A 22,899-nucleotide genomic window follows, 5' to 3' on the forward strand; every position below is an offset into this window, starting at 1 on the left:
TAAGAGACAGGGCTCAGCAGTAGCTTCGGGTCTGGCCCTCAGAATGGAGAGACCAGCTAGGCATGGGGTAAGGGGGTGGGGCAGCAGGCAGGCGAGGAGGAGAGGTGAGGCAGAACGAGCTGATGAGAAGGCAGCTCCCAGCAGCCAGCAAGGGCAGCGGCTCTGGTCAGTTACCTCGGGCCAGAGGGCCCTCCGACGAGCTGAATCCTGACTGGGCTGGGGTCCCGGGCAGGGCAGGGAGTCTGGGCAGGGCCCAGGCAGGGTCAAATCTGGGGACCTCCCACTTCCTCCCAGGTAGACCCATGGCCCCAAGTGCCCCCAGGAGCTATAAGGGGTGAAGGAAGAACGGCGTCCTGGCCAAGAAGTGGGGATCCTGAGCGTAGGAGCTGAAATGAGAAGGAGGGGGCGGGGGGGGGAAGCAGGGAGAGGGATGGGCCGGGCGGGGTCCTCAAGGAGTTGGGAGGGAGGTCTGGCTTCAGTGGGGTAGGGATAGGGCTGGAGCCCACCTGCCCTCCCACTGCTGCCCTGACGTTGAGTGGGCAGTAGTCAAGACATCAGAGGGTAGGATGGGCATACCTGCAGGGTCAAGGCCAGCAGAGGTGAAGGTGTCACTGAACAGGACCTCCACATGGGTGAGCAGGAATTCCACCACCACAGACTGCACCCGAACCTCCCGGAAGGCTGCTGCTCCACCCAGCCCCACTGACTCCAGCTCCATGGACCTGGGAGAAGAGAAGGGGGGGCAGGCGCCTAAAGCCTGGGCTGGCAGGTTCTGGGTGGGCAGTGTGGGGAACCAATGAAGTAATGACTGTCTGTTCAACACCTCAGACTTTCCTGAACTAATCACATGTGGAACTGAGTGCCCAGCCTTTCCCCAAGCTTCCCTACTTGACCTCTCTCTTTCCTTCATACCCACATCCAATCTGTCAGCAAAACCTGTTAGTTTCACCTATACTATCCAGAATTTAACTCTTCTCCCCTCTACTACACCCTGGCTGCTATGGTTTGGATCACAAATATCCCCCATAAGGTCCCCAAGGTGGTGTTATTGGGTGGTGGTGAAACCTTTAAGATGTGGAGCTAGTGGGAGGACTTTAGGTCATTGAAGGCATGACTTTAAGGGGGATTTTGGGATCTTAGTCCCCTCCTCACTTTCTTTTTTGTGTCCTGGCCATTAGGTGCTATAATGTGTTGCTTCGCCACTGGCCAAAGCAACAGGGCCAATTGATTGTGAACTGAAACCTCCAAAACTATGAGCCAAAATAAACCTTTTCTCTTTATAAGTTAATCATCTCAGTATTTCATTACAGTGATGGAAAGCTGACTGACACACTAGCCCGGAGTCTGTTCCCTTCCACATGAACATCAGAGCACCTCCTCCCAGGCCTCCTGTTCCTATCCCTGTCCCCAGAGTCTATTCCTACCTATAGCAAGAGGGAGCCTGTGAACAAAACTGAGTCAGATAAGGGCCTTCCCTGTTCAGAGCCCCATCCCAGCCGCACCACACTCCAGCTAAAAGCAAAATCCTCACTATGATCCGTGAGTCACGCCTCTATCTGGTCTGATTACTTCTCTGACCTCATCTTTACCTCCCCTCAATTCCTCTCACTCACTCAGCTCCAGCCACACCGGCCTCCCTGCTGTTCTTCCCACACATCAGGGTCCACCCCAACCTTCTGTTTGCACTCACTGCTCCTGTTTGGCTTGTTCCTTCCCAGAGTCCACACACCCTACACAGGTCTTGACTCAAATATTACCTTTTCAGTGCAGTCTTCCCCACCCACCTTTTTAAAAATTGTAGACCTCCTTATCTGAACCCTTGGTCTTTCTTTTCTGTTTAATTTCTCCCATACTTTTTGTGCCCTTTTTTGATGCACCACCTGTTTTACTTATTTGCATGTTTCCCAGAACATAGAACTCCTCCAGGATACAGATTTTACCTGTCTTGGTTAGCAGCAGATCTGCCAGGGCTTACCTTGCTGCTGGCCATTAAAAAAAAAAAAAAAAAGGAAAAGAAAAGACATAAGCCTTCTCTGCCATTCTATCTAGAAACTTCAAACTGCCATGATTTGGTACACTTCCCTTCCTGACTCCTCTCTTCCTTCTTGGTATCAGACATTACACTGTATTTTTCTTTATGATTCATTGTCCATTTCCTCCATGGGAATGTGGGCCCCAGGAGGATAGGATCTTGCTCACTACTGTGTTGCAAGTGCTAAGATCAGGGCCTGGTACATGGGAATTACTTGAAAAATATGAAGAGGGTCATGCTGGTAAGCTGCCATTTTACCGTAGGAGGTTGGGTGCCCAGACAATGGCCAGGTTGCGGGCATGCATGCTGGTGTTGGCACTATGTCGTGCCATTCGAGCCAAGTGCCTCAGCAGGTACTCCAGAGTCCTGAGAAAGGGAGCAGAGGGGGACAGCTGAGCCTCAGCCCCCTTGGAACCTACCACAGTCCTTCCCTGCTGCTCCTGGTTTACCTGTAGTGTGGTGGGGGCAGCTGCTGAATGACATCATGGACTCGAACCAGGCGTTCCTCCTCCCCAGGCACTGACATGGCCTCCTGAGATGGTTGACAGGCATGATGGGGCTGGGCCAGACGCATCCCCACACCCTCCAACCTTGCCAGCTCCCTTACTCACACTGAACTTCCCATAGAGTTGGTAGGTGAGCAAGGGATTTGGCAGCTCTCGGAAATAGAGCTTGCAGAGGGAGGAGACACTGTGGATGTCCTGAAGGAAGGCGGGGCCAGACAGTTCAGGGATCCTCTCACTGTCAAATTCATGCCTGAGGTCATTAGATGCAGAGGAGGAAGGTTCAGATCAAATTGGCTCACCTGACCATATTCCCCTAGCCCTACCCCAAGTTCCCGCAGATGAATATAACTGTCTTCCCTAGGCCCAATGCTGAGCTATCCAGGGACAGAACCTTACAATCCCCCAAAAAATCCTTGTGTGGCAAAGGCAAGGGTGCCCCATTTTAAAGAAGACGACACTGAGGCTCTGGTGTGTGATACCTCTGCCTATAACTACTGAAGGCTGACTCCAGAGCGACCATGTTCCTACCATGAAGTTGTGTCATTCATCTGGCTTTAAGCAGTCACTGGAAAATGCAGATAAAATCCTAGCAACCCCTTACTCATAACTGTGGTGGGGCCCAGTGCTAGAAGGTGAAGCTCCTGTGTAGAACAATCTCCTGTTGGTCCCACTGCTCCTTCGGGCTTTGAGCTCTCACTTCATGGCCTCTGGCCTCCCCTTGCTGTATTTTGTTTTTTCAATACTGGGGATTGAACCCAGGGGCACTCTACCACTGAACCCCTAATGCTTTTTTATTTTAAGACAAAATCTCACTAAGTTGCCCAGGCTGGCCTTAAACTTGCTATCCTCCTGTCTCAGCCTCCCCAGTAGCCTGGGTTACAGGTGTGTGCTACCATCCTCATTCCTTCCCACCACTAGACTGTTATGAAGTCTGTCTCTTCTTGGCTTAGAATCCTTCTGTGGTTCTCCCTGGCTCAGAATAAAAGCCTAAATCCTAACAGTCACGAAAAGGCAGGGCACACACTGCCAACAATCTCTACCCCATCACCTGCTGCTATCCCCACTGCGCTGGTTGCTTGCTCCACTATGACTGCTTTTCCCAGGAGATCCACGTGGCCTGTTCCCTCACCGCCTCCACAGCTCTTCCCCATGAGGTGCCTCTGCCCACACTATCTAAAACTGCAATCCTCCTTCCTGGTTGATCCCCCTTACCCCTAATCAATTTTTCTCCAAAGCATCTGTCACCTTCTAGTAAACTCTTATCATTTTTTTTCTTTTTTTGCTCTTTTCTCCTTCTAGTATGTGAGCCCAATGAGGGCAGAGGTTTCTGTCTTGTTCTCCATTACTAGTGTGGACTAATGCTCAGTATGTGGCAGGTGCCCAGAGAAGGTTGATCCCTCTGCTTATGCTAATTCTACTCTCACCTTTCAGGCCTTAGCTGGAGTGTCACTTCCTCGAGGAAGCCCTCCCTCCCTGACCCCAGCTTTTATTCACCCCTTCTCTGTGCCTTCCTAAATTCCAATAACTATGAACCTGGCACAAAATACAGGGCTGGACTAGAGAAGAGCTCAGTGAATCTTATGGAAGGGGTTGGTGGAGGGCCCTCACCGTAGTCTTTGGATGTTGGAGGACACGCCTGAGAGCCTGTAAATTCCATCCACCACTCCGTGGGCCTCAATAAACTCAGAGCAGCAGCGTAGCACTTGGGGTACTGGGGGAAAGCAACAGAGTCAAGGCTGGGGGGTAGCATCCTAGATAAGAGGGGTGGGGTGGGGTGGTGGACCCAATTCTCACCATCCTGGCCTGAGTTGCTGAGGTGTTCTCCAAGGTCACAGCCAAACACTCTCTGCCGCAAGATTCCCCGCTGCCGCAACCGCTGCCGAGAAGGGCGGGAGCGCATGAAGGTTCGGAGGAGACCAGCTAGCTTCCCACGAGGTCGAGGTACAGCTGTAGGGGAAAGGAAGGCTCCGTAGGGTCAGCTCAGTCATAAGCCTGGTGGGGCAGGGGGAATAGACCTGACCCCTGGTTTCCATTACCTGAGGTCAGAGAAGAGATACCCTGGGGAGCTGGGATGCCACACAGGGGACCATCAGCATCTGCAGGGTGGACAATGGGTGGAAAGGATGGATGGTAGGCAGAGGATGCAGGGGGGCCTCCCACTCTGTCCACGGCACTTACCTGCTTTTAGGCCTGGACCCGGCCGCTCTGTGAAGAGTTCTACACACTCACTGGGGAAGAAGCCAACCTGAGGAGGAGGCACTGTCAGTGGCTGGGTCACCTAACTTGGCATGGCACCCTAGACCCACATGTCCAAAATAAGCCAGGCTCACCTGGAAACCTCGCTTGCCTCGCCACCAGCTCCGATCCTCTGTGGGTGGCATGTCAATCACTGAGACAATGTCTCCTACCTGGAAATGGACATGTGGGAGGAGGAGGGTCAGAAGGGGCAGGGGAAGTGGGGAGCCCAGTTGGAGCCTGCTTGCCCACAGCCTCACCTCAAAGGATAACTCATCTGGTGCCTGAGCTGTGTACCGTTTGACCACATGGGCAGCAGCCACCGCAGGGATATTGAGTGAGGCCTCCTCGCTGAGGAGCAGTCGCCGGCCGTGATTGTCCAGCTGAGAGGGAGGTGAGATGCAGCAAGAAGAGGTCAGAAGAAAGAGTTAATAAAGACAGATGAGTTCCTCCAAGCCCAGTGATGTCACTGCTTGTCCCCGGACTTAAGAGCCTCTGTCACTCAGAGCTATTGGTCAATCACCTAAATTCCTGCCCCCCCCCCCCCTTTAAAACAATTGTCCCTTTTCTCCACACTTGACAAGTCCCAGGACTCTTCTGACCCCAAGACCTCGCCACATACTCCAGCACCTGGAGTGTTTTTACTATCTAAAACCCCTCTGGTTTAAACCAGGTGTTCTTTGAGTTACAGCCCAATCCATTTCTAACTGGGATACTTTTAAATGCTCAGGTTCCCATAGTCCAACATCTGCTAAAACACAGACACACATAGACACATACTTCTCTCACAGGCGCCCACATAGACACTAAAATACTAACGCTTCCCTCACTCTGGCTCCTTTCTTTTCTGTGCCCACACACACTCCCAACTGGTTCTCACACCTCAGACACCCTAGCTTTCTCCTAATTCCAAGCCCCCCCTGCCCATACCCACCTCCATCCAGGTGAGCACAGGCCCACAGTTGAGGTTACTGTCCACCAGTCCTGATAGGGTCTCCAGGTACTGTAGCAGCAGTGGTACCAGCATCTGTGGGCAGGTTGTAAGGGTAGGCTCCTGTGAACAGATGCTGAGAGAGCCTCTGCCCTCCCACACTGCCCTGGCTCATCTCTGGGCAGGATCAAAATTCAACCTGGATGCATGGGTGTTGAAATATTGTCACATCAATTGGTAAATAATCTGTGCTAAGCTCCAGTGTGCAATTGATATGGCTATGCTAACCCTCCTGTGGAATCTCTGGACCTTCCCAGAAGAGAAAAAACTAAAGGAAGCCTCCAGAACCCTTTTATGTTTCTAAGGCTTCTCCACTCTGATTAGTTGGGACTCAGACCATACCAATCTTTAAATATTTATCTATCCCCCCACCATGGTGATTTCACTAATGCCTAGTGAAGACACACCAATGGCTGAGGCAGGGGCTGAGACAACAAGTATGTTACCTGAGCAGCCCTGGCACCCTCCGGGGGTGGGGGGAGCTCTGGGAGGCAGGAAAACCTTCGGTCAAATATGCACCTATGGAGATGGGCATCCAGGGAACGGAAGTCATCATAACTACGGAGAACTGGCCAAGAACGGCCCTGTTGGAGCAAGAGGGACAGAAGAAAACAGTGGTCCCATTACATTGAGCAGGACCATGGCGGCCAGTTCCTTAGGCTACATGAAAAGCAAGGGTGGCTTTACCTGACAGGTCACCTGCACCCCAAACACCAGCTCATTCTCTCCAGAGAGGCTGGGGCCTTCACGTTCTGGAGATAGGAGGAGCTGCAGAGGGAAACAAAGGCCCACATGAAGGCCTCACTTTTGTCTCAATCCTGACCTCTCTAAATTGGCACTATCTAGGGATGGGTCTGTGTCACCCTCCTGAACCTTCCCAAAGATAGGACTTAGTGATCTTTTGGTCAGAGTATAGGGCTCTGGCACAGAACAGATAACTAAGAAAAAAATCAGTGAATGAATAAGTCAAATAACAATTGGATGAACAAATGAGCAGCTCTCCCCATCTGCCCTAGCCCCTGCAACTCCTGCTACTGACTGCTCAGACAGGAGGAGCAGCTAGTATAGTAACAGACTTCAGTGATAAAGCAGTTGATATTGGTTCATGTTTGGGTAGGATCTCACCTTCCCATCTGGATGCAAAGACCCCATACCTGAATGTGGCCAAAGTCAACGTTCTCATAGTGGAAATGGGCACAGTCAGCCAGGCGGGGGAAGGGACCTCGAGGAGCTGAGAGCCTGGGAGAAGGTGACACATCACCAATGACTCCCTCCTTCAGGCTCCCTCCCTCTTTAAGCTTCCCTTCTTCCTAAGCTAAACCTTTTCCTCCATCACCCCTCACCTCTTCCCAGGCTTCCCCTTCACATTGGGCCCCCCAGTTGGGGGTACAGGTTGCACTGTGCCTTCCCCTGAGCCATCCAAGCTGTCAGTGCTGCGGGCCTGTAGAGCATAGAGAAGAATCAGAGGCTCCCAGAGATGGGAGCAAAGAGACAAAAGGAGCATTGTTATCTGCCAGCCTGGACCTACAGGCCCAGGTTGCTCCTTGCTCCATGTTTTCCTGAGCATGGGGCAAAATGGTAGGTCACCAGGAGGTAAGGACTGGACTGAGGATAGGCTTCTTCATGTGTGGTCTAGAGTGGAGGACTAGAGGAACAGGGGCCAAGGCATGGGTCATCAACAGGAGAGAGAGCATAGTGGGCTCAGCTCTTCCTGTTTAAGACCCGTCAGTAGCCTCTGCAGGGTACAGTTATCTCCTGCCACACTCTGGACATTCACAGTTTACATCTTGTCAGTCCTCTGTTTCTAACCCCTCCCTTCCTTCCAGATTCTTCACAAGTGCCAGGATCACCCAAATTTGGCCCTGTCTATCCATAGATCTGGACCTTCAATGGCTCTCTGCTGTCTTCAAGATGAAGTTGGAAGTCTCTGGTCTGATATTCAAACTTCTCTAAATTGGTTTCTGTTTACCTCTCCAGTCCTGTCTCTCCCCATTGTCCCTACTCTCAAAGCTCTTGAACTTCTGAGAGTCCAGCAAAAGCATCACCTTCTCATTTCTTTCTATGCTTTTGCACATGCTATTTCCTCAGCCTGAAACCTTTGTCCCCACCCTATCATTAGGTCCTCTCCTCACCCCTCAGGCCTCAACTCACATATGTACTACTCCAGAAAGCCTTTCTTGATCTTTTAGGCTGTGCCAGGCATCTCTTCTAGACTCTCTTCATCCTCTGAGGTCCTCCAATCCCAAGCTCCACAACTTTACCTGACTTTGTCCCATCATAGCCCTGAGCACTCCTGAGATGCCACTATCTGGTGACAAGCCCATCTCCCCCACTGGACTTTTTATCTCCCCAGAAACAGGGCCCCAGGCTGAGACACCCCAGCACACCCAGCACAGAGGTGGGCACAGTTGCTACTCTTCATAGGGAAGATCATTCTGCATTCCTCTCTGGATCTGCAATGCCCAGTGCCAGCCCCATTGTACAGCATGGGCTAGGTAAAACCTGATGAATAAATTAGCCAACTACCAGATGGGAATTCAGGGATTCCCCACATTGGGCTCCAGCTTCTCCCTCCTCCATGTCCCTGCAACCCGGAGTTCATCCCTGGGTCTCACCCTCAGGGTCTGTCCCCTGCCAGCCCATGAAGCTCCCCAAGGCAGGATGGGATCTGACTCTCTCTGTGCCTGGAGCATGTCTGTTGAGTGAGGGAATGAGGTACAAATGGATGAATGGATGAATGGTGGGAGAGGGAGCCAGTGGAGGAGGGGAGATGAGCACAAGAAGATGGAGAGGACCCAAGGATCAAGGGGAGGTACAGTACTGGCTTGTTGGGTGGAGTAAGGAGGGGAGCGGCTGGAAAGGCTAAGGTAAGGGTTCTGACAGATGGGGGGCCGGGGATTGAGAGGAGCTGGGATGGGGGTGAAAATGAGGGAGAAGGAGAAGAAAAGGGTCAGGCTGAGGATGAAGCCGGTGGGGGTGGGGCTCAGGAATGAGAAAGGGGCTGTTGGGAGGAGGAGGAGGCTAGACCAGGGGGGAGTGAGGGTGTGGATGAGGATGCCGAGGAAGGCGCTGGAATGGAGACTGGTTTCCAGGGAGCCTCAGCAGACCCCTGCGGGGGCCACTCGCGTGGCGCGGGTCCTTCCCTGGACCGGCCTCCTCGAAAGCCTGGGTCCTCGGCCACTGTCAGCCCCATTTAGGGCGCGGAGAGGGATGCGCGGAGGGGGCGGGGTCGATGTAAGGGCTCGGACGCAGGACCTGGCCTGGGGACTAGAGGGATCGCGACGAAGGGTGAGGGGCGGCGCAGGCCGAGGGTCCGGGCGGGGCCAGGGGCGGGGCGCGCAGGGAGGGGCCGCGCACGGACAGAGTGACACGCGGACCGACAGACTGACGGCCGCGTGGGCCCCTCACCACCATAGTCGCGTAGCCTCCGTCAGGCCCCGGCCGCGCTAGACCTCTCGTTCATGGTCCTCGTCGCCGCAGCCGCCGCCGCCATGGCGACACAAAGGGGAGGGCGCGAGCCGCGCGCGGGCGGCTGCAGACCCCGCCCCTAACGGCCGCCGGTGGTTTCAGCGCGCGCCCCACGGGGGCGGGGGTATAACCGGGACGCGACGCCGCTTCTCATTGGCCCCACCCTTGGCCTTTTGGCGACGCCACGCCCACCTGGAGTTTTTTCATTGGCTTTGTCTTGGGTACCACCCCCGGCTCTGTCTCTCTTCGGTCCCACCCCCGAAGTTTGACAGCGCCACGCCCATGACTGCTTTTTATTGGCTGTCATCCTCCTCCTGAGACACACCCCCAGGTTCTTTATCCTTTGCTTCCGACATTTCTAATATTAAGCAATAGACCGTCCTCTTACTTGACTCTCAGTGATCACTACTCCGACATTCTTAATTGGATTCTCCCACGGCCTTAGGGTTTGGGTCCAGTCCTCGAGCAGCTTTTCAAAGCCTCGGTCCTCTACTCCCACCTTGTCAGTCCAGACCCTGACCCCACCCACAGAATCAGGAGGGCGCTCCGCCCACTTTCGTTTTTTATTGCCTCGCACACCCTGCGTGGGATAAAATCTTCAGTCCTCTACGACTTGCCTTCGGCGTACCCACTGGACATTTTCCTCGTCTCCCCTTCTACTGCTTATTACAAGCATCCTCGACTCCTTTGTCCTGGAGAAAGGTTTAACCCAAAATGCTAGAACATGATCTTGCCTCCCATAAAGCCACTCTCAATTATTCCTACAACAGATTGAGCCGTGACCAGGAAACACTCTGTAACAATGCTCTTTCCAAGAGGACGCTGTCGTTGGTCATACCCTCAGAAAAGCCTTCACCTCAAGAGAGCATACGTTGGTTTATACACTCATTCATTTCATAAAAAACTCCGACCAATTTTGTGAATACATCAACAATCAAAACAGGAAAATATACCCTACCCACATTGAAACTCAAAGCTGACGGAAAAAGACAATGAACAATATTTTAAAACAGCCTGGCACAGTTGTGCAAACCAGTGATCCCAGCCACTGGAGAGACCAAGACAGAGAATTACAAGTCTGAGGCCAGGCTAGGCAATTTAATGAGACAGTCTAAAAAATGGACCAAGACTGGCCTGAGGATGTAGATCAGTGCTGGCCCAGGTTGAATCGCCAGGGACACACACACAAGAACCGTGAAGTATCCTGTTGAGAAGTGTGACTATCTTGAGGCAGCCATACTTTGAGGAAGTCCAAATCAATGGAGAGAGGACATATGAGCATTATAGTCAACAGTCCCAGATGAGTCTAGTCTAAGTTTTCTGAGCCTTGAAGTGGTGCCAGACTGTCAATGAAGAAGTTCCAAAGGATTCCGTCCCATAGCTGTTAAGCCACCTTTTGAGTTTCATGTGAAGAGAGCAGAGACAAACTATTCCCAGCTTTGTCCTCTCCAAATTTCCAGACTCACAGAATACATGAGCATAATGAAATTATTGTTATGCCACTAAGATTTGGGGGTAGTTTTTTACCCAGCAGTAGTAACTATGGTGGTCCCTTGTGAATTAGATAATTCTTAAGTGGCTTAACTTAAGTGTATTTCTTCACAAATCAGCTCACTTGCTCAACTAGACCAGGTTCTTCTACTATAAACATCCCTTTATTTCTCCTTATGTCTAAACAGCTATTATCTTCTTGTTTATTTCCCTTTAATGTATGGTTTGTTCTAAAAGTCAGGAAATCATGTTTCTGACACACAGAGCTGCTGTTAGAAATCCATCCTAACCCAACTTTTATTTTTTATAGACAGGTATAACAATCTTGGTCAAATATTCTCCATCATTTTATTTTAAAGTTTCTTATAGCAAGTTGAAAAATTTTAGAGGACATCCACATATCCAGTTAGATCTTGCCATTAACATTTCATTTTATTTGTCTTATATCTGTTACTTTATTCATTCATCAATCCAATTAATCTTTGATGCATTTTAAAATAAATTGCACAGGGCTGAGGATGTGGCTCAAGCCGTAGCACGCTTGCCTGGCATGCGTGCGGCCTGGGTTCGATCCTCAGCACCACATACAAAGATATTGTGTCCGCTGAAAACTAAAAAATAAGTATTAAAAAAAATTTAAAAATAAAATAAATTGCACAGGTTGTTATACTGCCCCCTAAATATTTAAGCATGCATATCTTTATTTTTCTTTTGTGATAAATCTGTACCTACAATAAAATTCACTGAGTTTGATAAGTGTGTAATCTATCCCCAGCATAGTAAATCAGTTTTATTTTATTTTTTTAAACATGGACTCTAAAACAAGGATCAGAAAGGGAGCCAAAGGAAACCAAATGGATGATATCATCTTTTCTGAGTTTTGGAAGTTAAGCTGCATCCTTTCCTCTGTACTCTATTGGTTGAGTGGCTGTTTCAAAGAGAAGGAATGTAGACTACCTCTTGGCAAGTGTCAAAGAACACATAAGCCAGATGTGGTGGCACATGCCTGTAATCTCAGTGACTCAGAAGGCTGAGGCAGGAGGATCACAAGTTCCAGACCAACCTCAGCAACTTAAGCAAAGCTCTAAGGACTTAGTGAGAACCTGTCTCAAAATAAAAACATAAAAAGGGGGTGAGGATGTTGCTCAGTGGTTAAGTGCCCCTTGGTTCAATCCCTGGTACCCGCTCCTCCCCCCCAAAAAATACACACACATTTTTCTAAAAGTTATACTCTATGTATGTATACCTTTGTTTATTTTCATGTGGTGCTGAGGATTGACTCCAGTGCCTCACAGGTACTAGGTGAGTGCTCTACCACTGAGCCACCACCTCAGCTCCAACATGTTTAATAATAAGTTTCAATAGTCCAGGTAGGAGGTGGTGACAGCCTAGACTGAGGTGAGGGCAGTGGAAGAAGAGGGTAAAATTTTGACAATTTTAAAGCTAGAAATGACAGAATTTTCTGACTGACTGTAGGTGGAAGGGAAAGAAGAGTAAAGGTCAACTATAAGGCTTTGGCTTGTCAGCTAAAAGGACAGAGCTAAGGAAAAGGAAGGAGGAGCAAGTTTAGCAGGGAGGCTGGGAGCTCAGGAATTTGAGGATCTATGGAATTTGAAAGAAGTCACTTAGACCTTTGGGTGGAGATGTTGAGCGGGCAACGCCATGTAGAAACTCAACTCTAGGCCAGAGATAGAAATTTAGGGCCTATCAGAATATTGATGGAGTTTATAGCCATTAGGCTAGACAAGAGCACCTAGGAGAGAGTGTAGATAGATAAGTCAAAGCCTTGGGAGACACCAAAGTTGACACATTGGGGCAATGAAGAGGCAAGAGCCAACAGGTAATGAGAAGGTTCTGGAAGCAGAGAAAGAAGTGCTTCAAAGAGGGAAGGATCACTTGCACCAAAGGCTGTGGCTGACACAAGAGGATATCGACTACTGGTCAACGCTTGGGTGACCCTAGTTAGCTTCATATCTAGAGGACAGTCCCTTTGTCCATCTGAGACAGAAAGATCCACTCCTGAGTTGAAGTCGGATAAATTAGGTCTCAGACTTGCCCAGACTTCCCAAGCCCAGATGAAACCAGAAAATAAATTTTGATTCAGTGGTCAGAATAGAGAGGGAGGGACAGTTCCTGAAATTGGCACAACCCTTGGCCATTCCACAATAATCCATTTCTCAGAGACAAAGAGGAACCTGGTAAAACAAGTTTCATTGGGAAAAATAGATCGTATGCAATTCAAAGTCGTCTAGCTTCAAGAGAGACTCCTTCCCTGCGCAGCCGCCTCCGTGGGGACGACGTTGTGGGTGACCTGGCTGGAGGCAACCACGATCCTCGGTCTTCAGCATGGTCCAACAGGATGGATAATTGGGCATCCACTTTCCTGGAGAAGGCGAAGTAGAGGCAGCTCAGGATCAAGTCTGGGACAGTGGATGGGGTTCTGGGAATGTAGATGGGGTGGGGGTCGGGTGCCCAGCCCCGGTCTCAGAGGACTCAGGGGTTCAGTGTCATGGATCCCAGTGACGGAGGGTTACCTCTTCTGCAGCCTCAGCTCTGCCCTCTGAGCTCTTAGCACCCGCAGCACGGGGTCGTCCTGGAACTCACTGCCATCTGAGTCTGGGTGGGTGGGTAAAGAGTGAGTTCCGGGGCGCAGGACTCCAAGGAGGCAGACGCCAAGATCCCAGAGGCCCCTGCAACGCGCTCACCTTCTGCAGCCTCCAGAAGTCGCATGGCCTGGGAGAGCAAGTCCTCTGCTGGGGGCTGAGGGTCCCCTGGTTGGGGCGTGGCCACGGCCTCAACAGGCCCCGCCTTGAACTCTGGCAGCGGAGCCTTGGGGAGTGTGGACGCCTCCTCAGTTGGAGGCGGTGGGGCCTTGGGCTGTGGACACTCGGCTTCAGCAGAGCAAGTGGCTTTAACTTTCTGAAGCACTGACCCCGCTGGAGCGGGCGTGGCCTTGGCTTTGCGAGCCTGAGCCCTTGACCGACAGTGAGGGTCAGAGGGAGCGGGCGTGACCTCTGGGCAAGGGGGTGAAACCTTGGCTTGTGGGTGTGTGACTTCTACTTTTCGAGATTCAGTGGCCGCTGGAGGCGGGCCCTCAAGGCGAGGGGGTGTGTCTTCCAGGAAGTCAGGGAACAGCCGAGCTGTCACTACTTGACCCAAGGCGCCCCTGAGCTGCAGGTCAGGCCCCTCGCCAGAGTCTTCTGGACGCAGAGCTCTGGACCTCCGAGGTTTGGGGCCCAGCTTCTCTTGCTGGGCAGGGCTGCTTGGTTCAGGGGAGGGAGGGCCTGGGCCCTGGAGGGTAGTGGGGGGCGTGGGAGTGGAGGCCAGGGGAGCCAGGGTGGAGGCTGAGGGCACTGGGATGGAGGCTGAGGGTACCGGAGTGGGAACGGGGGTAGCTAGGGTAGAGGCCAAGGGAGCCTGTGTGGAAGCCAGCAGCGTGGGAGGAACGGTCGCAACAGATACCCAGGGGCTGGACTGTGGAGCCCAGAAGAAGCCATAGGGGCTGGGGGCCCAGATGATGTGTGGAGAGGACCCTGGGGGAACAGGAGGCCTCTCCACATACAAGGCCTCGTGGGGACCAGGCTGGGCCACACTGCCTCCCACGGGGACACAGTTAGGCTGGGTCGTCACAGCAGGGGTAGGAGAGGGCTGTAGACAGATGGGAAGGGGGTGTGAGAGGGTGGGGAAGAGGGTAGAGGGTCCTACAACCCCCTGACTCCCCCTTCCTTCAACTCCCCTCAGGCTCCCCCTTCCTCCAACTCACCCGAGTGCCGAGGGCTTGGGTCCGGGGCAGCACCCAGGTTCCATCCCCCTCACCTCCTCGGGCCTGTTCAAGCTTCCGCCGCTGCCGCCACTGGTACAAAATGTCATCCTCTGGCGGAAGGGGTTCTTGGGGGGAGGCCAGGGCTGGGGCTGGGGCTGGGGCTGGAGCAGGGGTAGGGGCCTGGGCTGGTACAGGGGCTGCTGTGAGGGAAACAGAGGAGAGGTAAGAGTCAGGTGATCAGCCACCAAACAATAGCCTGTGCAGACACTCTGTGCCAGAGGATTGTTCAGACAGGCTGTTCAGTAATGCCAGCTCCTCTCTGGGGTGGGAAGTGGGGAGGGGGCAAAGTCAGAGGAGAGAGCGATCTATCATTTTTCAGTTCTTCAATCATCCAATGGATATTTACTGAGCTTTTACTACATGCCACGCATATGTGTTCTGGATATGGGAGTTACAGCACTGAACAGTTCCTTTGCCCTCACCCTGGTCCAGCCCCCCTCACCCCACCTGGTCTATCATAGTGACTGCCACGGGCTCCTGCCTGGGATCCCTGCTCTCCTGTCCTCCCAATCTGTGCCCGACTCACAGCCAGAGTCAGGTTGTGAATACCTGAGTGTCCAGGGCCTTCCTGGTTATGAACACTCCCCTGGCTGTACCTCCCTATTGGTCAAAGGCAAAGGCCACTGTGTGCTGGTGGTTCCCTCTGTCTGGACTGATCTTCCCTCATGTATCACATGCTTCATTCCCTCTCCTGCTCTGTGTCTTGTCCAGATGTTACCTTCTTGGTGAGACCTTCCCCGACTACCCTATTCAAAAGTGCAACATCCACCAGCCCTATTATTCCCTGTCCTCTGTCCTATTTCATTTTTCTCCTTTCACTTACCCCCTTCTAACATACTAAATGGTATTTCCTGGCTTAGTTATGGTTTGTCTCTCCTTCCACAATGCCAGTTATGCAAGCAGAGTGATTTCTGTCTGTCTTGTCCATTACCCTTGCCCTAGTGTGAAGATTAGAGCTCAGTGCAATCAATATTTGAGACACGATGCAAAAAGAACTGTTTATTGTGCCCTGTTCCAGTCCCCAACTCTGTACTGGGGAAATGGTAATGATTAATGACAGGGCCAGGGGGATGGGGCTGGGGCTGGGGCTCAGTGGTAGAGCACTTGCCTGGCACCAAGTTCGATCCTCGGCACCACATAAAAATAAAATAAAGGTATTGTGTCCACCTACAACTACAGTAAATAAATAAATAAATAAAAAGGTTTGCCTGCCAGCAAGCTAATTATACCTTAAAAAAGGGGGGGGGCAGGGGCTATTTTTGTTCCACTGGGCATACATTATTTCTACCACCCTGGGCATCATTTCATTTGTCCTATCAGTAGAGCTACCATGATCTCTCAGAAGCCCTACCATTTGATGCTGCACAGAGGGGAAGACCCCCATCACCCCTGCTACATCCTGCAATTCTACTTTTAACCTGGACACTTCCCTCCACTCCGCTCTTCAGTTCTGGCCCAGTTCAAACCAGCAGTTCCTCTCACTGGATGTAGACAGAAGCCAGAGGAAGTCTGCTAACATCCAAGAAAGTTCATCCTCTCCATGCTCCGACCTCTCTTGAGGATCCCCAGTTTAAACATTACAACCAGATGCCTCCCCATGCCTCCACGGCCCAGCATTCGAGGTGCCCTGCCAATCTCTCCCTCCTATGCTAGTCTGATCCTGGCTCTTGCCTTTTCTGGTCTATTGTCTGCACCACGCTCCCTCTCACTTCAGTAAGTAGTATATGCTCGAAGGCTCTGTTCATCCCACCCTCCTCATCTAGGTTTCCACTTAGTTAGCACCTCTGGAAGCCCTCCCTGACTTCTAACTCCACAGTACTCTCCTGCCTATCCTTCATTTCTGCTTGTTTTACTTATATATGGGAGGGTTATGTGGTAAATCTCTGTCCCACATCCAGTATGCCATGAAGGCTTTGAAGGAGGGACCATGTATTCATGTTGTGAAATCCTCAATCCTATTCACAGGGCCTCAAACATGGTAGGATTCAATATGTAAATGAGTTGAATAAATTTAACTGCAAAATAACTTATGAAGTAGGTACTAATTTTATCCCCATTTTACAAATGAGAAAACTGAGGCTCAGGAGGGAGAGATGAATAAAAGACAAAGCTTAGAAAGAGTGAAGAACTGGATAGGTGAGTCCTTGGGTAGGATCATGCAACATGCATGAACACCTCTATTAACTTCTGCTTGCTTGTACCCAATCAGGGGATCCCTATGAGACCAGGATAGCATTCTGAGCACAAAGTAACAGTAACAATCGGGACAGTAGTAATAGTAACCTAGGTCTATCATCCCATCTCTGAAATTGATCTGGAGTTCCAAAGTTTGCATACTTTAGCCAAATTGCATGGTATATACAGCATAGACATGGGTCTGAGGCAATACATCAGACTCAAACATATTGACCCATAGTGGAACCAAGCCAGACACTGGTGCGTGACTTGGGGAGGCTGAGGCAGGAGGATTGAGTTTGAGGCCAGCCTTGGCAACTTAGTGAGGACCTACCTAGGTAACTTGTCAAGACACTGTCTCAAAATAAAAAAATAAAAAGGGTTGGGAATTTAACTCAGTGGGGTAAAGCGTCCCTGGGTTAAATCCCTTGCACCCTTCCTCCCCCTAAAAAAAAAAAGAAATATAGTGGAATTATACAAAATGACTAATATTCACCTTTTACTTATAAAAATGAAAATTCCATATGGTTCAATGTAATATTCATACACCAAGAATTATGTATAATATTAACCCTAAATGAGATCAATACAGACTACAAATAGCTTCATAGGTCAGATTCTGCTGTTAAATCATCTAGGTTTCCACTTAGCTAGCACCCCCAGATTTTAGGCTGGGGGTGGATGGGCGCAATGTGGTACCGAATCTGCAAAAAGCCTTCTGATATTGGAGTTTGTGTTCAGAACTGCAGAAAGAACGTTAGGTCTCTCACACTCATGACAACTCCTGCTTTGTTTGTTGTTTTTGGTATTGGAGATGGAACTCAGGGGTGCTTTATATTGAGCTATATCCCCACCCCTTTTTAAAATTTTGAAACAGAGTCTCAACTAAGTTGCCCAGGCTGGCCTTGAACCTGTAATTCTCTTGTCTCAGTTTCCCAGGTTGCTGGGATTACAGGTGTGCGCCCCTGTACCCAGCTATGACAGCTCCTATTGACAGACTTGTGCTAAGTGAACTCATTTCATCCTCACCACACCTGGAGGAGAGAGATCAAACTGTTACTTCTGTTTCATAGTTGGGGAAACGAGGCCCAGAGAGGACAAGGTCACACAGCTGGTAAGCAGCAGAGATGGGATTTGAACCCAGGCTGCCCTCAATCCTTGCCTCTCACCACTTACCAGGTGCTCTGGAGCCAGAGCTCTTGCTGGCGTCAGGGGTGAAGGTCATGGAAAAGGGAGAGAGGCCATCTGAGCTGACTGTGAAGGAGGAACTGCTGGCATCACTGGGGCTGAGGGAGGAGGAGGAGGAGGAGGAGATGGAGGCCTTGCTGCAAGGGGAAGGCAGAAGTGAGGCACTGGATGTCTCCGAGGCAGTGCGCTGGGCTGTGGCTGGAGCAGTGGGAAGGGTGAGGAGGTAGGGGAAGCACCTGCGTTTGAGCAGCCTGGTAGCTCTGCTCTGCAGGCTTAGCGTCTCCAGGTCCAGCAGCGATGAGCTCCATGTGTTGAGCTTCTGTGGGATGAGAGGGGTCAGAGGCTACTCCCCACCGCAAAGGCTGCTGGGAAAAGGGCTCTGGACAGAGGGCCTCAAGTGCAGGTTTCTATTCCACCTGGTACCTCACGTGGCAGCTTATAATTTCCTCAGGGAATGGAGACCCAGTTTTCCTCTTGGATCCACACCCTTCATTTGCAAGTCACTACTGTTGAAGGATTGAACCAACTTTCCTGAGGGAACCCGATTAAATAAAGCATTCTATCCTCTGGTTCACAGCGATTGACTTAGGATGGGTGAATAAGAGTGAGTCCTGGGGTTTGGGATGGAGCCAATGGAAAAGCTCCACTCTCCATTAAAGTCGCTGAGTTAGTACTCAAAAGCCTAAGCTGCTGGGGGCCATGTTGGCTACTGTGAGGGGAAAGCCTGCCTGAGACAGAACCCAGCAGAGGAACACAGAACCAAGAAAAGCTGAGTTCCTCCCAATATTGTCCAAAACACCTTGATCTGGCCACACCTGAAAGCATCTACTTTTGGAGCTTGCAATTACACTTAGCAAAATAAAATTTTTAAAAAAATCCTCTTTTTAAGGTTTAAGCTTCCTTGAATTGGGAATGGCTTTAATTCTATCTCAGGACTGGTGCTGATAGTTGAGGCACACAGAAGAGGGAGTGAATGAGGAGGTCACCTGCTTTATTTCCTGAAGTGGAGCCTCAGCCTGGGATGCGCTGGCCACCTTGGGAACGAGAATTGCTGTTTTGAGTTTTCCTTTCCGTTCACGGGCTCCTGCTGAGAAACCTCAACTGAGTGAAGGGGCCAGAAGGAGTGGTTGCTGGGGTCATTGATCAGGAAGGATTTTAGGCTGGGGGTGGATGGGCGCAAGGAGGTACCTGCTGCATGCTGACTGCTGAGATCTGGAGAGTCTGGCCGAAGCCACCAAAAGTCATCTGGGGTTGGACCTACAGGCTGGCGTTCCTCTCGACTTGTGGGCTGAGCTTGGCGGAACCTGTTTATATACCTGCAAGCATTAGAGGATGGGAGGTAGGGGACATGAGGAGAGCTAAACAACAGGTGAAATCTCCAGTACCACAATATTAAAAATTAAAAAATAACTTCTTTCAGAGGCACCACAATGCCAGACCTTAAATTATACGACAGAGCTATAGTACAAAACAGCATGGTATTGGCACCAAAACAGACATGAAGGCCAATGGTACAGAATAGCAGCCACAGAGAAACACCCACAAAAATACAGTTATCTCACACTGGAAAGGCACCATAAACACACACTGGAGAAAAGTTAGCCTCTTCAACAAATGGTGCTGGGAAAACTGGAAATCCATATGTAACAAAATGAAATTAGAACCCTCTCACCCTACACAAAATTCAAAGTGGATCAAGGACTTAGGCAATGTGCCTAATAGAAGAAAAAGTAGGCCCGAATCTTCATCATGTCAACTTAGGAACCGTATTCCTCAACAAGACTCCTAAAGCCCAAGAAATAAAATCAATTATCAATAAATGGGATGGTATCAAACTTCTTCACAGCAAGGGACACAATCAAGAATATGAAAACAGAGCCTACAGAATGGGAGAAAATCTTTGCCACCTGCATCTCAGACAGACCATTAATCTCCAGTATGTATAAAGGACTCAAAAAAAAAAAAAAAAAAAACACCAAAAAAACTAAACAACCCAATCAATAATAAGGAACTGAACAGACACTTCATAGAAGAAGAAATACGATCAATCAACAAATGTCTGAAAAAATGTTCAACATCCTTAGCAATTAGAGAAATGCAAATTAAAACTACATTGAGATTTCATCTCACTCAAGTCAGAATGGCAATTATCAAGATCACAAGTAATAATAAATGTTGGGGAGAATGTGGAGGAAAAGGCACACTCATACACTGCTGGTGGGACTTCAAATTGGTGCAACCACTAGGAGAGTAGTATGGAGATTCCTCAGAAAACTTGGAATGGAACCACCATTTGACCCAGCTATCCCATACCTCAGTTTGTACTCAAAGGACTTAAAATCAGCATACTACAGCGACACAAACACATCAATGTTATAGCAGCTCAATTCACAATAACTAAACTATGAAACCTAAGTGTCCTTCAACAGATGAATGGATAAAGAAAATGTGGTACATATATACAATGGAATATTACTCAGTCACAAAGAAGAATAAAATTATGGTATCTGCTGGTAAATGGATGGAATTGGAGACTATCCCAATAAATGAAATAAGCCAATATCAAAAAATCAAAAGCGGGATGTTCTCTCTGATATGAGGATGCTGACTCACAATAGGGGTGTGTGTTTGTGTGTGTATAGGTTCACCAGATTAGACAGAGGTGAGTGAGAAGAAGGGAGAGGGGATGGAAACTGGAAAGAGTAGAATGAATCAGACATAACTTTCCCATGTTCCTATATGAATACACAACCAGAGTAACTCCACATCATGTACAATCACAGAATGGGAAGTTAGACTCCCATGTATGTATGATATGTCAAAATACATTCTACTGTCATGTATAACTAGAAAGAACACATAGAAAAAGGAAAAGAAAAAAATCTGATTAAGCTATGTTCATTCTAAAATCAAGTGGTAGCTGCTAGGCATGCGGCAATGCTTATAATCCTAGTGACTTGGGAGGTTGAGGCAGGAGAATTGCAAGTTTGAGGCTAGACTCAGCAATTTAGTGAGACCCTGTCTCAAAATAAAAATAAGAATAAAAATAAAAAGGGCTGGAGATGTAGCTCAGTGGTACAATGCCTCTGGGTTCAATCCCCAGCATAAAAACAAAAACCAAACCTGTTTTTTGCTAGGCACGGTGGCGGCACACACCTTAATCTCAGATATTTGGGAGGATCTGGCAAGAGGATCCCAAGTTTGAGGCCACCCTGTCTCAAAATAAAATAAAGAATGGATGGGCATGTATCTCAGTGACAGAGAACTTGCCTTGTATGCATGACACCTGGATTCAACCTCCAGTACCACATACACACATAAAAACCCCCACACAACACAGAACCAACAAAACCCTGCTTTCCATCTAACCACTATAGGCAAGTAGTTGTCTTTCAATAATTGTTTTCCTTTCTTATGTGTTAATTTTATTTTATCTATTTATTTGGCAGTGCTGGGAATCAAACCCAGGGTCTCCTGCATGCCGGGAAAGAGCTCTACCACTGAGTTACAATACGCTGGGCCCAGTCATGCAATTTTTTGTTGGATACGGAGTCACTTCTTCTAAGGACTACATTTGCCATGTGACTTGTGATCATATGAATAGATGCTTGACAAACATGAAATGAAGAGATTCAATTCTAGAAAGTCGATTCAGTTGGGAGCCATTTTGGTCCATGAAGGAAAGAACACAGTCCAGGGATGGAACAGCAGTAAGACAGAAGGACCCGTATCTCTGACACCTCAAGCAGAGGCTGCCATATCAGCCCTGTTGCTTCTGCCTGGACCATTAGATGATGGAGAAATAAATGCAAAGTTGTTCAAGCCATAATTAATTTAGACTCTTTATTATAGCAGCTGATCCTTAACCTACAAATTCAAGTGTTCATTTGATACAGTAACTCACTGAAAGCTCAAAATAGCCCTAGGGGTATGTGCTATTAATATCCCCAATTTAAAGATTTAAAAAAAAAAACTGAGGCCAAGATCATACAGAGAGTAAGTGATAGATCTGGGACTTGAACCCACACAGCTGAACTTCAGAGCCCTCCATAACACACATGAAGCACCTGGCCCTATAAGAGCACTGTATAAACAGTCTGCCTGCGATGATTATTACCTTCTCCCTCCCCTGACCCAAACTCTCCTTTCCCTTCAGGGTTTCTGGTACTTACTTGGCCATCACTGAGTCCCCACTGTCAATCAGGGTAGGCGGTGGAGAGGCCTTCTCAGTGGTGCTGGATGGGGAACAGGTCCCTGAACTGGATGGCCAGGACTCTTCAAACAGTTCAGGGGAGTTGGCTGCAGCCTTGGGAGCTCGTGGGAGCTTGGATCTCTGGGGCCTGGATGGGCTCAGAGTCTAAGATAGGGGAGGACACACAAAGAAAAAAGTGAGGTCTGAAGGGTCCTTCCTGTAGGGAACAAAGAAACACGTGAAGTCTCAGTTCAGAGGGGAGGAAGCATATCCCACAATGTTATCACTGTTAGCAACCTCAGGTGATTGGGGGAACGATGGGGGATATAAGCAGTAGAGAGCTGTACAAGGGAAGGTTATGGGGAGGTAAGGAGGGTCTTTCTCCTAATGTCTCATCCCCATCTCTCAATATAAGCCTTCCTTCCCTCCCTACTAGAGGTACTACTCTCTGTGGGCAGTCCTCACCTTGGATTGCCGGGTCTGGCTTTGGGATGGCCAATCGTGGCCTCCACCCAGGGAAGCATCTCCAAAGGGGCTTTCTTGGATGGAGAAAACTGACAGGCTGCAAGGAAAGAATGGGATTGGAAGGCAGAGCATTAAGAGGAAGGCAGAAGAGACAATTCTCATGGATTCCTGGAAGAGATGGACTATAATTCCCATGAAGCACTGATGCACATTTAAGATAATGATAGTGGAGCCACGAGTCCCATGAGCCCTTGGAGAGCCACAGAAAAACCTAGGAACCAGAAGTTGGTGGTTCTCAACTCTGGATCCACTTTTTTGGTGGGGGTGGGAGGG

General features: G+C 49.6%; 2 protein-coding genes and 1 long non-coding RNA gene across 11 annotated transcripts in view; 1 reads left to right on the forward strand and 2 right to left on the reverse strand.

Annotated features, from left to right (window-relative positions):
- Positions 1–9,378, reverse strand: part of Arhgap33 (Rho GTPase activating protein 33) — a 12,976-nt gene extending 3,598 nt beyond the window's left edge. The window contains exons 1-18 of the mRNA XM_048791259.1: positions 9,173–9,378; positions 8,380–8,459; positions 7,108–7,205; positions 6,919–7,003; positions 6,452–6,532; positions 6,211–6,348; positions 5,708–5,800; positions 5,034–5,156; positions 4,869–4,946; positions 4,717–4,783; positions 4,575–4,634; positions 4,333–4,485; positions 4,147–4,249; positions 2,644–2,788; positions 2,482–2,564; positions 2,291–2,398; positions 485–722; positions 175–325 (exon numbers count right to left, since the gene is read on the reverse strand). Of these exons, the coding sequence (XP_048647216.1) occupies positions 175–325; positions 485–722; positions 2,291–2,398; positions 2,482–2,564; positions 2,644–2,788; positions 4,147–4,249; positions 4,333–4,485; positions 4,575–4,634; positions 4,717–4,783; positions 4,869–4,946; positions 5,034–5,156; positions 5,708–5,800; positions 6,211–6,348; positions 6,452–6,532; positions 6,919–7,003; positions 7,108–7,205; positions 8,380–8,457 (1,882 nt within the window). The 5' untranslated portion in view covers positions 8,458–8,459; positions 9,173–9,378. The remainder of the gene's footprint in view (positions 1–174; positions 326–484; positions 723–2,290; positions 2,399–2,481; positions 2,565–2,643; positions 2,789–4,146; positions 4,250–4,332; positions 4,486–4,574; positions 4,635–4,716; positions 4,784–4,868; positions 4,947–5,033; positions 5,157–5,707; positions 5,801–6,210; positions 6,349–6,451; positions 6,533–6,918; positions 7,004–7,107; positions 7,206–8,379; positions 8,460–9,172) is intronic.
- Positions 9,379–12,196: 2,818 nt separating this feature from the next.
- Proser3 (proline and serine rich 3) overlaps positions 12,197–22,899 on the reverse strand; it is a 12,615-nt gene continuing 1,912 nt past the window's right edge. For 2 of the 9 annotated variants that reach the window (XM_015497140.2, XM_048791048.1), the window contains exons 2-11: positions 22,567–22,663; positions 22,082–22,266; positions 19,098–19,225; positions 18,896–18,996; positions 18,146–18,228; positions 17,898–18,046; positions 14,487–14,686; positions 13,429–14,371; positions 13,258–13,339; positions 12,197–13,106 (exon numbers count right to left, since the gene is read on the reverse strand). In XM_015497140.2, coding sequence (XP_015352626.1) covers positions 12,962–13,106; positions 13,258–13,339; positions 13,429–14,371; positions 14,487–14,686; positions 17,898–18,046; positions 18,146–18,228; positions 18,896–18,996; positions 19,098–19,225; positions 22,082–22,266; positions 22,567–22,663 — 2,113 coding nt within the window. In that variant the 3' untranslated portion in view covers positions 12,197–12,961. Of the gene's footprint in view, positions 13,107–13,257; positions 13,340–13,428; positions 14,372–14,486; positions 14,687–17,897; positions 18,047–18,145; positions 18,229–18,895; positions 18,997–19,097; positions 19,226–22,081; positions 22,267–22,566; positions 22,664–22,899 lie in introns of those variants that run through there. The other 7 variants (XM_048791045.1, XM_048791047.1, XM_048791044.1 and 4 more) reach the window with 7 other exon arrangements.
- LOC125612637 lies at positions 13,873–21,524 on the forward strand. The gene is made up of 3 exons (XR_007343127.1): positions 13,873–13,950; positions 17,653–17,835; positions 21,359–21,524. It is a non-coding gene; the product is annotated as an uncharacterized LOC125612637 (long non-coding RNA).

The sequence above is a fragment of the Marmota marmota genome, unplaced genomic scaffold (assembly GCF_001458135.2).
Source record: "Marmota marmota marmota unplaced genomic scaffold, marMar, whole genome shotgun sequence".
Lineage (NCBI taxonomy): Eukaryota > Metazoa > Chordata > Mammalia > Rodentia > Sciuridae > Marmota > Marmota marmota.